The sequence below is a fragment of the Equus quagga genome, unplaced genomic scaffold, assembly GCF_021613505.1.
Source record: "Equus quagga isolate Etosha38 unplaced genomic scaffold, UCLA_HA_Equagga_1.0 203_RagTag, whole genome shotgun sequence".
Classification (NCBI taxonomy): Eukaryota; Metazoa; Chordata; class Mammalia; order Perissodactyla; family Equidae; genus Equus; species Equus quagga.
Window position 1 is genome coordinate 9,755,647 of NW_025798627.1, and position 15,213 is coordinate 9,770,859.

Sequence of the window (15,213 nt, forward strand, 5' to 3'; positions counted from 1 at the left end):
TCTAAACTCAGAGATACAAACAACACGGACATCCATTATCACAACTACAATTTAACATTATTAAATGTACCCAAACAACCAATTAGACAAGAAAAAGAAAAAAGAGGTTTAGAAATTAGAAAAGAGGAGGTAAAATGATTAATTTACAGAAAATATAATTGTGTACTTGCAAAACCTCAGGGAATGGAGTAAAAAAGTACTACAAAAATAAAAAAATTTAGTATGACAGTGCAGTGTAAAATTAACAAACAATTTAATAGATTTACTATATACTAATAATTACCTCATAAAATAAATAATGGGAGTAAAAATTACATCATTTATAATAGCAATAGATAGGATAAAGTGGCTAAGGAAAAACTTAAGACAAAATGGTCAAGTTCTATCTGAAGAATTCTTTAGAACACTACTAACTCGAATGATGACTTTAATAAACGGAATATTCTATTATGTTCTTGGTTAGGAAGACTAATAATAAAAAAATCAATAATACTGGCCTCCTATGGGGGTAAACTGTGGGAAATAAGGGAAAAGGGACAAGATGGAAGGAGATTTTTCGCTGTATAATTGTATACCTTTAATATATTTTGGTTTTTAACCATAGGAATGAATAACTCCTCAAAAATATAAAACCAAAAACAGAGAATATGGATTGAAAGTAATTCGTTATAACTTTAATCATTAATTTTATAATTTAATGAACTTTAGATGCTATATAAATGATGTAAAGAATATTCAAATAATGTCAGAATTTTCCAAAGGGATGTTTTATTTTACCTTTTATGGAAATATTGATCCAAAATATTCATCTATTTGAATTCTACCTACTGGTAATAGGGAAATCTGTTTACATTAAATGCTGACTCCGCAAAAAACCAGTTATTGAAAATAAATAGTTAGGAGATTCTCAATAGCCTTTTCTGCGTAAAATAACATATTTATTCTTTTTTTTATAGGTAGAGGAAGAAAGGTAAGTTTTACTTTGTATAGTTTCATTTTTATAATTTTTTCCATTCTAATACTATCCGCACAAGACTGTGCTTTAAAGTGTTTGAAAGCCTTTTGTAAAGTACAAAATACCATACAAACATAGATGTGTGAGCACAGTTCAGCTGCTTTGCTTATAGACTGCAGATGCCTCTATTTTATTCACTTTGTTAATTTTTGTTTATAGATGTTTCTTCCAGAGGGTTATGAATACTTAAGGATTAAGACTGTGTCATACTAACCTTTGAATTACTCGCACTTATCACAGTGCTTAGCATATACCTGACACATATTAGAAGTGCAGCAAACGTCTGATGGAAGAAAGGCAGGAAAGAAAGAAGGAAGGAAGGAAGTGGGGAGGAAAGGTGTTAGTTCTACTTTGATGGTTTGTGGTCCCTCTTCCATTGGTTGGGAAGTAAAGATTCAATTAAAAGAATTAATTGAACATTTTACCAAATGCACATCACCCATCCTTTGCTCCCATTCCTCATCTTCAAGGAGCCTAAAATCAAATCCCGGAGACAAGACTTATACTCAAGAGGACAATGGTAGGATATAGCCATGACCCTAGTACACTACCCAGTTTAGCCACTTGTCATCTGGGCATGGGTAATCCCATTGAATGAAGAGAGTTCCACTCCCTTGGATGTGTTCTCGGTTTTCTGGTAAACCTGAATACTATGACATTTGCTTCAGTCTTATCCAGATGGGATGGACACAGGGGCTAAGAATGGAAATGGGCAGTCATCCCAAATTTCATGGCTCATATTAGACAGATTACCAGTGATTTTAAATTGCCTTTGCTTTTGCATATAGTAGAACTTCAGTAAAGTGATAACCAGATAATCCAATAAAGCAATGCTATACCTTCATGGTAAATGAAAGTGATGCTATCAAGGAGAGGTCCTGGCCACTTTTATACTTTTTGGTTCAAAGGGCAATACCATAAATTTGTCTTAATTGGAATGAATATCAGTGAAGCTATTTAGATTTCAATATATGTCAAAGGAGAAGGACTACAAATACCAGCTCACATTTAATTTATGTCTGAAAACTAGAAAAAATGGAAACTTAAAAGTTTGAGTACAGGCCTCAAACAAACTAGGTAAATAGACAGATGACAGTCTGTGAAATAAAAAAGGAACTGACAGTGAGAACTACCCTGAAATCATCAGTTTAATTCAGAGTACTCACCCAACTTACTGAGGGACAACTGTTAGGCTATGTCACTGAGTTTACTGTCTTTTTCCAAAGACAGTGTGGGACAGCTGGGAGAAGGACACAGTCAAAGCAGCTGCCGATATAGCACACTCTGGTTACATGCCACTATCTTTATCACTCTGTCATTTATTATCAGCTATCAGAAATATGAGAGCAGACTCATGCTGTAAAAAATGTATTTTGTGCTTGGTTTATGTCAACATTGATTTTTATTTATGATTTATTCATTCATTTATGTTAACTTCTAAATAATTACTGAGCCTTTGTTATAATCCTGTATGAGGCAAATGATACAGATGACGCCATGGTGGGAAAAACATAATTGCCTCCATGATGCCATGGTAACGGCATCCTATAAAAGTGATGAGGCATTCTACAGAGCATTATGTGATGAGTAACAGATGAGAAGTAAAAATTAAACCATAATTCTCATCTGAATCTGAGCACTTGAATTTTATGTTTCCCAGTGGGCATAAAAATCAAATTTAGTAAAACTTTGAATAAATCATCATTCCACATAAATTAACTTATTCTAAGCCCATATTAACAAAAGCAACAATTATTTCCATGTGTTGCTTATTTCCAAAATAAGAAGTATCATAGAATCATTAGACAAATTTATTATGAGAACCTGAAAATGGAACTCTTAATCCCATATCAAATATTGTGGAGCAATAAAAAGCTCATAATAAGATATCAAAAAGTATATAACTTAGCTAAGAAAGCTATGAGCAGGTTCCATTCTCCTAAATACAAAGTAAGAGCAAAGCCTGCATTTTCCTTGCTGGTCTCTTAGGAAGGAGATTTCACAACCATTCTCAGCAGGCTATTCTATTTATCTCACTTTGGCTGAAATAATTTCTCCTCCCTTTTCACTTATTTATCTAGACTTGCTCCAGAAAGGAACATTTTTTTCAGCATCCTTCTCATGAAGTCCTTTATTTATTGAACACAGATTTATATACCCTTTCTAAACAATTCACATTCTTTCAGTATTTCAAAGAAAGCTCTTATAGCTCTTAAAAAGATTAATTTTTATTACTTCCACATAATGACAAAAATGGAAAGACCCAGTCCAGAAGTGAGCAGATACGGAGATGCAGAAATAAGCCTGTTCCACTTTGCTGCTCATATGTGTTTGATCTCTTCTTCGCCTAGTCTTTCTGTGGGTTGTCGTGTAATCTCTTGTGCCCTACCTTGAACTTACTCATATAGAGCTCCCTCCTGCTCTGTAGAGTCATCATTTCTCACTTCTGAATTCTCAATTTATTCCTGACTTCCAGAGTATTAGCTACATTAGGTTAGAATCAGCAAGTATCATCAAGGTATTGTCTACTGTTGAGTCCATCTTTAAGACTATCAAGATTGTAAAATAATTTTTAAATTTCACTTTGCAAATTTTGGAAGATGTGAGATAGTATTGGAAGCATATAATTAGATTGTGCCCTTCAGAAATACCATTTGGTGGTCTAGATCACAAACCTTAAAAACACGTATGATCTTTAATCCACAACTTTAACTTCCAGAGACACATCATAAGGTATTGATTGGTGATGCCAACAAACATTTATAAACAAGAATATTCACTGTAATGTTATTTTTAATTGTAAAAATGAAAATAAAATCCAAGAGTAAAATACTGAGGCATTGATTAGGTAAACCAAGTTCAGGTACAGGACAGAAAACTAAGAATATCAGAGCGATAACAGGGGTTATCTTCTGGGTGTTGAGTATGATATTTAGTTTCTTCTGCATCTTTCTTCTATTTTACAAATTCCCTACTATGAGCTCATATTATTTTTATAATCAGATAAAAGAACAATATATGTGAAAGGAGAAAATAAATAAAATAGAACTCATTAATCTTTTTTTTCCTACATTTTGGATATAATCCTTACTGTATTCACCCTCCGCAATTGCCTGGTTAAAGGCATTATTTCATAATATATTAATGGAAATTAATATATTCAAGGAGAATTTATTGAGAACTTCCGTGTACCAAACTAAGGATGTAAATTAGACATGATCATGACCTTGGGGAGACCAAAATCTGCTGGAAGACAAATCCTGAAATAAATAAAATCAGTAAATATGTGATCAAATAGAGTTATATAGAGGCGCAATTCATCCAATATTATTTAACCTATGTGGTTGACATCATGCTATGAAAATACCATTTTCGAGAATCTAAAGTTCTAAGAATGAGAAGAAATTCTATCTACATCTGTTGTGTTTGCTACATCTATTATAAAAACAAATTAAACTGCCTGACTTTAATTTATGATAGCTTCTTGTGTTATTTTTTTGTTTTCCTATTCAATTAATATTTTTTCTAGATTTTTCTCAGATATTGAGAATTACTTGACTAATATTATTACATCTCTTCTTTTCTCTTTTAAAGATGAGCATACTTATCTCTTGTTACTTCTCAGATTCTTCCATGAGTTTTCAAAAAGGGTAGCAAGTGTTTCAGGAATGGCATCTGATAAGTTACTGAAAACTAGGTGGCATGTAATATGTGTGAAAATTCAAATATATCTAAATTTCTGGATTTTCTCTTGTGTCTTTAGTCTTTGGGTAGTTTTTCCTATGGTGCTTTGACTTTACATCTTTTCATCACAAGCATTTCTTGGTCTAATCAACTCTTTGGGTTTGGTTACTGTAAAAACTGACGTGGAACAACTTTACACATTTCACACATTGGATTGGTTTTCTTTTGGTGTATTTCAGATGACTAGTATTTTTTGTGTGTGAATAATATCTGACTAAATATCCTAAAAATTGATTAACTTTATTTTCTCATTTTTAAAAATATTTCTCATATAGAAATTCCCAGTGTTTTCATAGAATATTCTAGTATGATATGTTTATGCCCAACAAGCCATTATATTTTGCTAATTGAACTTTTTTTTTACTTCATAGGGACAAAAAGGAGAACCAGGATTAGTGCCTGTTGTAAGTATATATGTATATGTATTGTTTTCGTGTACCTCTAATAGACTTAGATATAGTATGGGTGTACATTGCTTATATATGTACTCTCAAACAAAAGAGAAATTAGTTATTTTATAACTGAGTTTTTAGTATAAAACAAGCAAACCAAAATAGATTAATTCCTTATTTAATGTAAAATTTGATGTTTAGTTAATACAGTATTCCTGACTTCTACAGTCCTATGACCAAAGGTGGAAATTGGGTTTTACAAATTAAATATACCGCATGAGAATATAAAGTGAAAGTTAAGATGTATATTTTTTATAGTACAAATAGCCACGCAATCCAAATAGAAAGGCATGATTTAAGTTCCACACTTCTGGGAATATGTCATGCCATTATCCTAATTGAGATTCCACATTATTTGAGTTCTTAGGAGTTATTTAGACTTGTAGATGATCAAGAAGTATATTATTAAATAGGATGAAAGTTCTACAACCACCAGCCTCATAGATTTTAAAGGAGTTATCATCTCTGTCAAGTAAAAAGTATATACATGTCGATTTATTTGGCAGCGTTTGCATTTTTGCTTTGCCCTTAAATTGGCTTGTTTTTAACAAAGATTACCTAAAGGAAAATCATTCACATTGTTTTCTTTCATTTAAAAACATTTATGCGTACTTTCTATATCTTAGGTGCTGATTTAAGTGCTTTCCAAATATTTATTTGTCTTCACAACACCTCTGTGAGGGAGGGAATTCCGTAATCATCATCGCCATTGTACAGAAGAGGCACCTTAAGCATAGAGAGGATAAGTAATTAATCCAAGGTCAAACAACTGGCTAGGAAGAGAGTCAGGACCTGAACCCAGGCCTCTTGGCTCCAGCGCTGGTCTCTTAATCACTCTACCAGTGTACTACCTCCCTGTATTAGAGTTTAAATTAGATAACGTTTTAACTCATAAGGCAAGGAAGAAATGGGCACCAAGTGACAACACTCATTTGTTTAAAAAAAAATTCACTGGGGCTTTTGTTGTCATTTTAATTTGTTTGACTATTGACTTTTCTAACACTCTGTAGAAACTTTATCTTTACAGATTATTATGTTTATCATTTAGGTAACAGGCATACGTGGTCGCCCAGGACCGGCTGTAAGTAGTTTCCTCCAATATTCATGGTACTCTTAAATTCTTTGAGATACTGAAAATCTTTATGGATATTATATCCATGAAAAGACAATGGAATGTAAAACAATGATGCTTGGTTTCTTGAAACATTTTATCTTGAAATGTCTTCAAGTTTAGGTACTCATTTGAAGCACTGAATGACACATAGGGTATCATTTCAATCTGAAATTGATGAACCCTATTATTCCTCATGTGTTAGTCTTACTATTCGTTATGTGAAAGGCAGAGCAATCTATTATTACTTCGTTAATTAGAGACTAACTTTACTCATTGAAATTAGGGCATACTTGTCTGTTGTTTGACAATGATTAAGAGTAGATTCCTTTTATCTTTTTAATGAAACAAACTGCTAATTTTATCTGTTAATGAAATTAAATCATATATTGCAGTAGAATTTGAGAAAGTAGACATCAGAATAGTGTATTTCTGCTATCAGAATAGCTTAGCATAAAAGACTACTGGTTTCACGTTTGGATTCTCAGTAGCATTCGTAGGCAACTAGGATAACACACACATGCACAACTCTTGTACATTTTAAAACACATTCAATCAACATAAGTAAAAATACTAATACACTTTAACAGACCTGCTCCAGTCCTTCCAAAGCTTTTGCTGTTAAACAATACTGTATGTTGAACTGAGTAAATACATAATCTAATTTTCATAATTCAATTGAAACTGTCTTTTTTTGAGAAATAAAGTTCTCCTGCCAACTGCCATTTTCCAGAAAAAACCTAACTTAAGATATTAGTACAATAAAGCCACTTTTGCAATAAAATAGTCATTTGTTATTTTAAGGGAGAAATAACTGTAGTTACCATTTGGAAAATTCTCAGTGGATTTTAAATATACAGTGGACATGATGCAACATTCTAAATTGAGTGTAAAAAAAGACACTCGAAGGTACATACAGCGGTAGTTGAATAAGAGGCTTTTCTTGCCATTGCTTTCATGGCAACTTGAACTGTGATGAATAGTTGGGGTATCATGTACCAGTATGAACTCATACATTCCCTCAGATAATTGATAATTGGAGGTTTGCTCATCTATGTAGTTCTCAAAATCCAAACTGTAAGTTTTTGTACCCATAATTTATTGGCAAAGGCTTGTCAGGGACAAGACAGCAAAAATGATCCTTATAAATTTGCAATTACTGTTCAAACTGAGCATATGCAACTCATTGGCTCCACAGTGCTATGATGTAGCATTTAATTCTTTACAGGCCTTTAAGCTTCACTGCTAAAATAAACCGCCTTTCTCTGTACACAGAGCTTTTTATGCACATGGCTTTATTTTTTATAGTCTTCGACTGAACTGAATTCAAAAAGAAGGGCGATGTTTCTGTTTTCCAATATTCTTATATCGAGCAAACATTTAAAACAAAAACATCTGAAGTATACATGTTTTGCAGGCATAACCAACATTTTCTGTTTTAGGGACCTCCAGGATCACAAGGACCAAGAGGAGAGAGAGGCCCAAAAGGAAAACCTGTAAGTTGACAGCGAGTTACCTTTCTGTGAATCGTACTTTGTCCTGAGCAAGCCCATCTACACCACGTCCTGGACACAGCAAAGAGGCAGCGGCATGGTTCCTCTCTCACCTCTATTCAGTGTGACCTAGAATTCAGGTCATGAAGTGATTGTGTACCTCTCCCGATTTAGAGGAAATTATCACATGCTAATAATTACCTGTTATCTTTTTAGAACACAAATGATATTTCTTTGTCCTTTATGAGGTCAAAGTAAAATAAAGTCGAATCTAAGGAAACATAATGAATACCTCATGTTGTTTTCAAGAGTGGTAACTCAGGAGTAAACAATGCCAAGAATGCGCTGTTGAGATAAAACACCCAAGTTCTGTGATCTGTGGTTGCTACAGGGATAACCAAATTGGATCAAGGAAAAAGAAATTATCAGACGACAAATTTTCCTTTCAGGCCGTTGTATAATGAATTTATTTCCCAAGTAACAATCTGCCTTTTTCTCGGAGCAACTTCTGCAGAGTTATCAAAGGAGTAATTATAAAATCCAACAAATCCATTAGCAGAACAAAGGGCCCACCTTTAAATTTAAATAATCAAACCTATCTCTTTGAGATAAAACATGAGGATATTATATAATATATGCCAAATGTTGTCTCTTACTACCAAATCCTAGGATAGCAATTAGTTTTCCTTTTTAAATCTCACACAAAAACTAATATCTTTTATATATTAAATGGATTAATTTCTGTATTGCTGTCATTAGCTGATGTTTCAATCAGAAAAATTTGTGCTGGTTAATTTTCTAGTGATATCTGCTAAAATTTAACTCTCTATGTATTTTTAGCCTTCCAAATATGTATTTATCCATACCTAAATGGGAGAAATAGATGAGTAATAAACAACTTTGAATATATAAATAAGGAAAAAACATATTTTAGATCCTGTCGTGAAAACCTCTTGCCACTAGCTTCATCTTTGATACTATTTTATGCTTCTACACATTTCATCAAGTATAGTGTGATGCCAATACTTTTTCCAAACTGGAGCTGGAGTAAGGGGTGGTATTTACCAGTAGGCAGGTAAACAACAGTGCCCCAAGGATGTGGGGCATAGCCATACAGGCGGGCAGCAAGGCTGACTTCCAATTATCTTATGCCCCATTCTTCATTGCTGTTCTACTGAGCTGTCTCACCAGTGTTGGAGCTTAAACGCTCTTGGTAGCTCTCCAGATGCCTGTTCAGGGTCTAGAATGAGAGAGAGAGGTGGAAGATGACCGCAGTTCGGTGGAGGGTAGGTTGTCATGCAGAAAGCACTGTGCATAAATGTGCTTGTGCCCAGAATAACTGACAACAGTGAGTCCTAAGACTAGATGGAAGTTGCTGTGGAAACAGTGGTTGAGCTTCAGAATTCCTCGTTAGGATTTGGTGAATCTGCTCCTCATTCCTCTTACTTCTCTTCTTTTCTCTACTTAGTGTGTGATGTGCTCCATTTCCTGTTTTGATTAGGCCTGAAATAATGAATGGGAATTTGGTATGAGTGTGTGTGTGTAAAAAGAGTGAAGCGTAAGTTATTTGGAATTAAGCCAGACAATCCTGGCAGATACCCAAGTAGGAAATCTGTTCCTCTCTTAATCCTAGCAAGCAGTGGTGTGATGGAAAGTGTTTAACAACTGACTCATTAAAAAGAAAAAAAAAAAGATGCCTGTAGCTTTTGCTGATTTCCCTGGTGTAAATACTCCCACTACGGCCAATTTTAAGATAGCGGTTTGATGTCACGAAATACCCGTAGGTAGAATGTTTTACCTCACATCCCAAGACTTGCAGGAGCTGCTTCCTGGGACTAAAGCTATGGCTGGCACAATATAGGATGGTGCTGCAATCACAAACACCGTTTTTCTCCCCCTACTTCTGTTACCATCAAACACTACAGTAGGTTCACAATGTGCAGCCTGGTTTCTCAACCTCAACACCACTGGTATTTGGGGCCGATAATCCCTTATGCATTATAGGATGTTTGACAGCATTCCTGACTTCTACCCACTGGATACCAGTAGCAACACCTACCTCTCCCTCATACAATGGTGACAACTAACAATGTCTCAATGTTTCCAATTCCTCTGGGGGCAAAAATTGCTCAGGATTGACAACTACTGGTATAGAGATACTCTCACAAAACCTTCATTACTAGACGATGATCCTCATGGCTGTCTCTCATCACAGCTCCTTAGTTTTAAGTGCGTTGTCCTGGTACTTCATAGTGACAAACTAGCAACCCGTCAGGAGATAGACAGCCAAGGGTGCGCTGAGTTCTAATTGCACACGACAGTTAACCTCTATAGGTCTGCTTCCTCATCTGTAAAATGAGAAATACACCAGTTTTCATCTACTCTAACATTTCCTAATTTGTGTGTGTGTGTGTTACTATTAACCAGCAGTGAATAAAGTTCTCGACGATTCTGGGTTATTGGTATTCCTTTCCGCTTGTGGACGTTTAAAGGTCGCCACCTAGTGGCGATCTACAAGTACTTTTTATTGTAGATTGCTTCCTGAGATGCTAGAGTATCCTGGGGGATGGGAGGGAATGCTTATAAATAGCACATTTAGCTTATTATAAAATTTTTGTGCTTCAACTCACTTGGAAATGTGAAAATATATATTTTAGTGGATTCCCAAATTATAATTTTTGTTTTCAATATTTATCAGTAAATATGTTCATGTATTATAATATTTTTTCTTGTTTTCATGTATAATCTTGGTTATTATGTTCACTTAATTTTGGATAATTTTCACAAGCTATTATGAATTTTAATCTCAGTTTGTATAAGAGTAAGTCATGTAGGCTATTTAGAGGAGATGCCAGGGAGACATAGAATGCCTCATGAAGTCAATGAAAAAGTAGGCTATCTTCAGAGCTGACTTTGAAATATGATTATTAATAGCAGAGGGCTGGAGAGAGGACAACATTTTTTGAGGAGTAATGTTACCCAAACCTCTCTCTACTCCCATGGTCACTAAATGTAGTCTTTGATTTTGTCTTTAGAAATCTCTTTGGGAGCAGCGATAATGTTTTAGCTCATTTTTTGTATATAACAATACCTGGTTATCAATTAGCAATTTCACATTTCAAAAACACGTTAAAAGTTTCCCACACGAGGCTGTAGGAGTAGGTCAGACTACTGCTTTGTCTATGCTACCACCGACATTATACATTCCCAGTTCCTGTTGCCCATGTGCATATAATCCAGGAATCCTAGATAGCAATTAAAATCAGCCTCCATTATGTATAATAAAAAGAGTTCAATGAGTTGTCAGTGGTTTAGGAGTCAGAAAGGCCTTGATTTTTAAAGGATGAGAATAATTTTCTGGGAAATGATGTTTCAAAATGTGAGTTTTTCAGGCTATCTACTTCTGTTTGAATAGGTAAATTTGTTAATTTATTCTACTCTTCCAGGAAGTAAAAACATCTATAGGTATGTTTGAATATATTAAAATATATTAAATTTCTGAATAGCTATTATGCCACCTCTCCCAAAACCGTCATATTGCAAACTGTCCCCTCTCCCACCTCAGCTTGTCTTATATTTACTCCTGCTGCTGTATCAGCTGTATTTTGATTGCTTATGATGGACTAGTAGGTATTCTCATGTTTAGGCATTAAGGTTACTATTTATTAAAGTTTACTATGAAACTTCACTTCGTGTACTATTTTCCTCGATCTGTGCTTCTAATTATAAACGTTACGTTAACTTTTGAGTTCTTTAGTCTTGTCTTTCCTTCTAAAGTCTGTTAAGACTTTTCAGGGTTAAAAAGCCAGAGAATACTTAACAAGGCTTGTGGGAATGATGAGGTTAGGGGACAGAGCATTTCCAGAACTGAGGACGTGGCTGTTCCCCAAGCTGCCTTCAGAATGTGGGTTAGGAGGAGGGTGGAATTTGGCAGCTAGAAATCATTGCTCACTTCTCTGAGAACTAGACTTGGCTGGGTCACTGTGCCTTTCCCTCTGTTTCTCATTGGTCTGGTCTACCTTCCGGGTGGCAAGGAAAATAAAGCGTGCCAGACTGCAAGTACTAGAGTAAAGAGATTGAAATGTGAAAATGTAATAAGCATATATTGCGTGTCTACTATGTGCCAGGAACTATGCGAAGCATTAAAAAATTAGAAAGATGACGAAAACCACAAACTCCAATCAAGTGTCCTTCATATTTTTTTCCCCTGGGGGGAGTTTAAACAGTCACCTCCATAGTTAACTGTAATCCAAGACAGACAAGTAAATTTAAAAATTGTCCATTAAATACGCTTGGATAGCAAAACTCAACCAAATAAGGAAGCTTCTTCCAGAATACTGATGAACTGAATACAATTTTATAATTATTCCAAGAAGGCTGATTACTAGGCATTTAACACATCAAGGGTAAAATTCTTACTGAGAATGTGTCACGTCCTGATGGAAGAGGCTGTGACCAGTGCTGAAATCAGCAGTGTCAGCATAGCTGATGAAACTTCCATAGTGGCTAGATTACTATTCTTTTGTAAGACTGTTTTTTTTTTTTAAGAGAAGTTTTAAATTCACATCAAAATTGAGAGGAAGGTACAGAGAGGTCCCATATACCCTCTTCCTTCATACATGCATAGCCATCACCATTATCAACATCCCCCATCGGAGTCTATAGTTTACGATAGGGTTTACTCTTGGTGTTGTAGATTCTACAGGTTTGGACAAGTGTATAATGAATGTATCCATCACTATTGGATCATACACAGTATTTTCACTGCCCTAAAAATCTGTGCTGTGCCTATTCATCCCCTCATCCTCACCTCAACCCCTGGCAACCACTCATCTTTTTAATGTCTCCATAGTTTTGCCTTTTCCAGAATGTCATAGTTGAACACTTCATCTCCATCAAGAAGTCTGTGCTTTTAGCTTTCTACTAAGTACATATTTGGCAATGGGTTCTGATTTCCATTGACTTGCTTTTCCAGGGTCCTCGTGGTCCTCAGGGAATTGATGGAGAACCAGGTGTTCCTGGTCAACCTGGTGCCCCGGGGCCTCCTGGACATCCATCTCACCCAGGACCTGATGGCATGAGCAGGGTGAGTTGTGTGCATTGTTCAAGGTCATATTTAGATAAATTTTGTTTTTGATTTGTTGCTCTGATTTTAAATTGTATTAGTTTAGATGTTGACCCTTGACTGTAAGAGCAGCTCAGTTAGTTTAGTGCTGCTATGAACAATGGTGAAACTAAGAAATCCACAGGGAATTGTTGGAAAATTCTAAGTAGCATTTTTTTAAAGTGTTGCTTCAAATTATTTGTATTTCTCAATGTCAGTACTGGAGTCTCTGAATTTTTTCTTTCTGTTGATTCTAAAGGGCCATTAACGTCGTCCCCACTACAAGTTGAAAAGAGAGATGTGTCTCTATCCTTCTGCTGTTCTCTAGGCTCAGAATACTGATGAAATCTGTGTCATGTCCTCCACATCAAGGAAGGATGGCATGTCCATGATGATATATATGAAAGGACCGATGAGTTGACACTAAAAATGCTATCTTATTGTTTACTGAATTTCCGTTTCCTACCAGAAGTAAAATAAAACAAAATGTCTTTCTATACCTGCCTGTTTGAATTCCCAGTGGCAGACATAGGGGATTTATGAGTGGACTGCATGGCATAAGAAGGAAACATATGGAGCCCTGAAATGCAATTTTTGTTTTACAACAGTTAGTACATTTGTTTCTCAACTGATTGTAGATGGAATTGTCAATTTACTTTTTAAACAATAAGCACATTTTTTCCCACTAAAATCTGGAAATTAATAGAGCTCCTGGAATGTATATGGACAATTTTGGCCAGTTGGGTTACCAGAGTTTTTTAGAAGTGAAAGAGAATAGGCAAAACTGTTGCCAATTCTTGGAACATTCAGGCATTCATTAGAAGGATTATAAAATTTTTATCAACTTACATAAATACGGTTTAAAGTTTACTGGCCGTGGACAAAGACAGTAGAATGCTGTCTAAGTAAAATAGTCTGAAATGGAATCTGGAATCCTTAGGACACATGTTTTAAAGGCATCTTTTAGGCTTTGTTCTGATGTCTGGCATGCTTTAACTGTGGGAGGAAATCAGATAAAGAGATTTAAACCTGAGATCAGTTAGACTGGCTAAGTACTTATCAGAATGATCCATGCTTTTATCAGGTATCAGACATTTGCCCTTTGCAGTAGTCATTCTGAAGCCACATGGTCATAAAACACTCTCTGAGGAAGATGGTTCAATGAAAAACAACTTGAATCTTTTTCCTTGCTTTAAAGTCAAAAGTTTAAATGATTCTCAGGAGAGCTATTCTATAAGAATCCCAGAGAATGTGCATCTCTCAGCTTAGTAAGTATGTTGATGTATGTCTTTTACTGTGGAAATGATGTCAACACATTACTTTTACAGCCATTTTCAGCTCAGATGGCCGGGCTGGATGAAAAATCCGGACTTGGAAGTCAAGTAGGACTCATGCCTGGATCTGTGGTAAGTGCAAATTCACTGATAATCAAAGTACTTGTGGAAAAATCATTATAAAAAGAGAGGTTTGAGTTAGCTAATTAAGAAGTAATAGGTATCTTCTTAAACATATCTATCCATCCATTCATTCAATTTATTTATCAAACCCTGATACGTACCACTTAAAAGCCCAGTGATATCCCATTCATAGCTGTGCAAAGTATTTGTCAACGTTAATGAAAGGCTGTCTGTATATTTCACTTAATAGTCGAAGCAAATAAAAGATTTTAAAACACGTAACCACCTCTACCACAACAAAACTGTCCTTTTTTAATAGTTAAAAAAACTGCTTCATGGTGTTGTTAGAAGCGGTGATTTGGCAAAATTTTGAAACGGGAAAATTTGCCAGTTTTTATTTTCATAATTTCCTACTTATCTTAATATTCTCTGGCTGCTTATGACAACAATGCTAAAGTTTCCTTGCTGGGCCTGCTGACCATCTCCATCCTCTTTGAATTTCTTGAACAGCCAGAAAGATTACCATTTTTCTCTGGGCAAGTACTTTAACCTGAGTATTTGGAATAATGCAATGTCACTGAATGAATTCACACTTTTCAAACCACTTCTCCCATGCTTTTTTGCTCATAATTCAAAAGCATCCCAGATTAATGGAATTTCAGGCAATAAGAAGTGTAAAGACAGACCACATAGATAACCACTCCTTTTACCCACCCTTCAGACCAGCATTATGAGTAACTTAAATATTGTTTGTCTGTTTTTTAAGTCACAAACCTTATGGTCTAATTCAATGATTATCTTGGGATAATTTTCTGAAAATATGAGTTTTCTTCCATTTGACGTTCAAATTACATATATATATTTTAATGAAGCTTCTAATTTCTTACTAGCTAAAAA

At 35.0% G+C, this 15,213-nt stretch overlaps 1 protein-coding gene across 2 annotated transcripts in view; it reads left to right on the forward strand.

Moving 5' to 3' along the window:
- The window catches only part of LOC124233469 (collagen alpha-2(V) chain), a 402,012-nt gene that overhangs the window by 334,734 nt on the left and 52,065 nt on the right, over positions 1-15,213 (forward strand). For both annotated transcript variants that reach the window (XM_046650583.1, XM_046650582.1), the window contains 6 exons: positions 957-970; positions 5,131-5,163; positions 6,260-6,292; positions 7,765-7,818; positions 12,791-12,901; positions 14,248-14,325. In XM_046650583.1, coding sequence (XP_046506539.1) covers positions 957-970; positions 5,131-5,163; positions 6,260-6,292; positions 7,765-7,818; positions 12,791-12,901; positions 14,248-14,325 — 323 coding nt within the window. The remainder of the gene's footprint in view (positions 1-956; positions 971-5,130; positions 5,164-6,259; positions 6,293-7,764; positions 7,819-12,790; positions 12,902-14,247; positions 14,326-15,213) is intronic.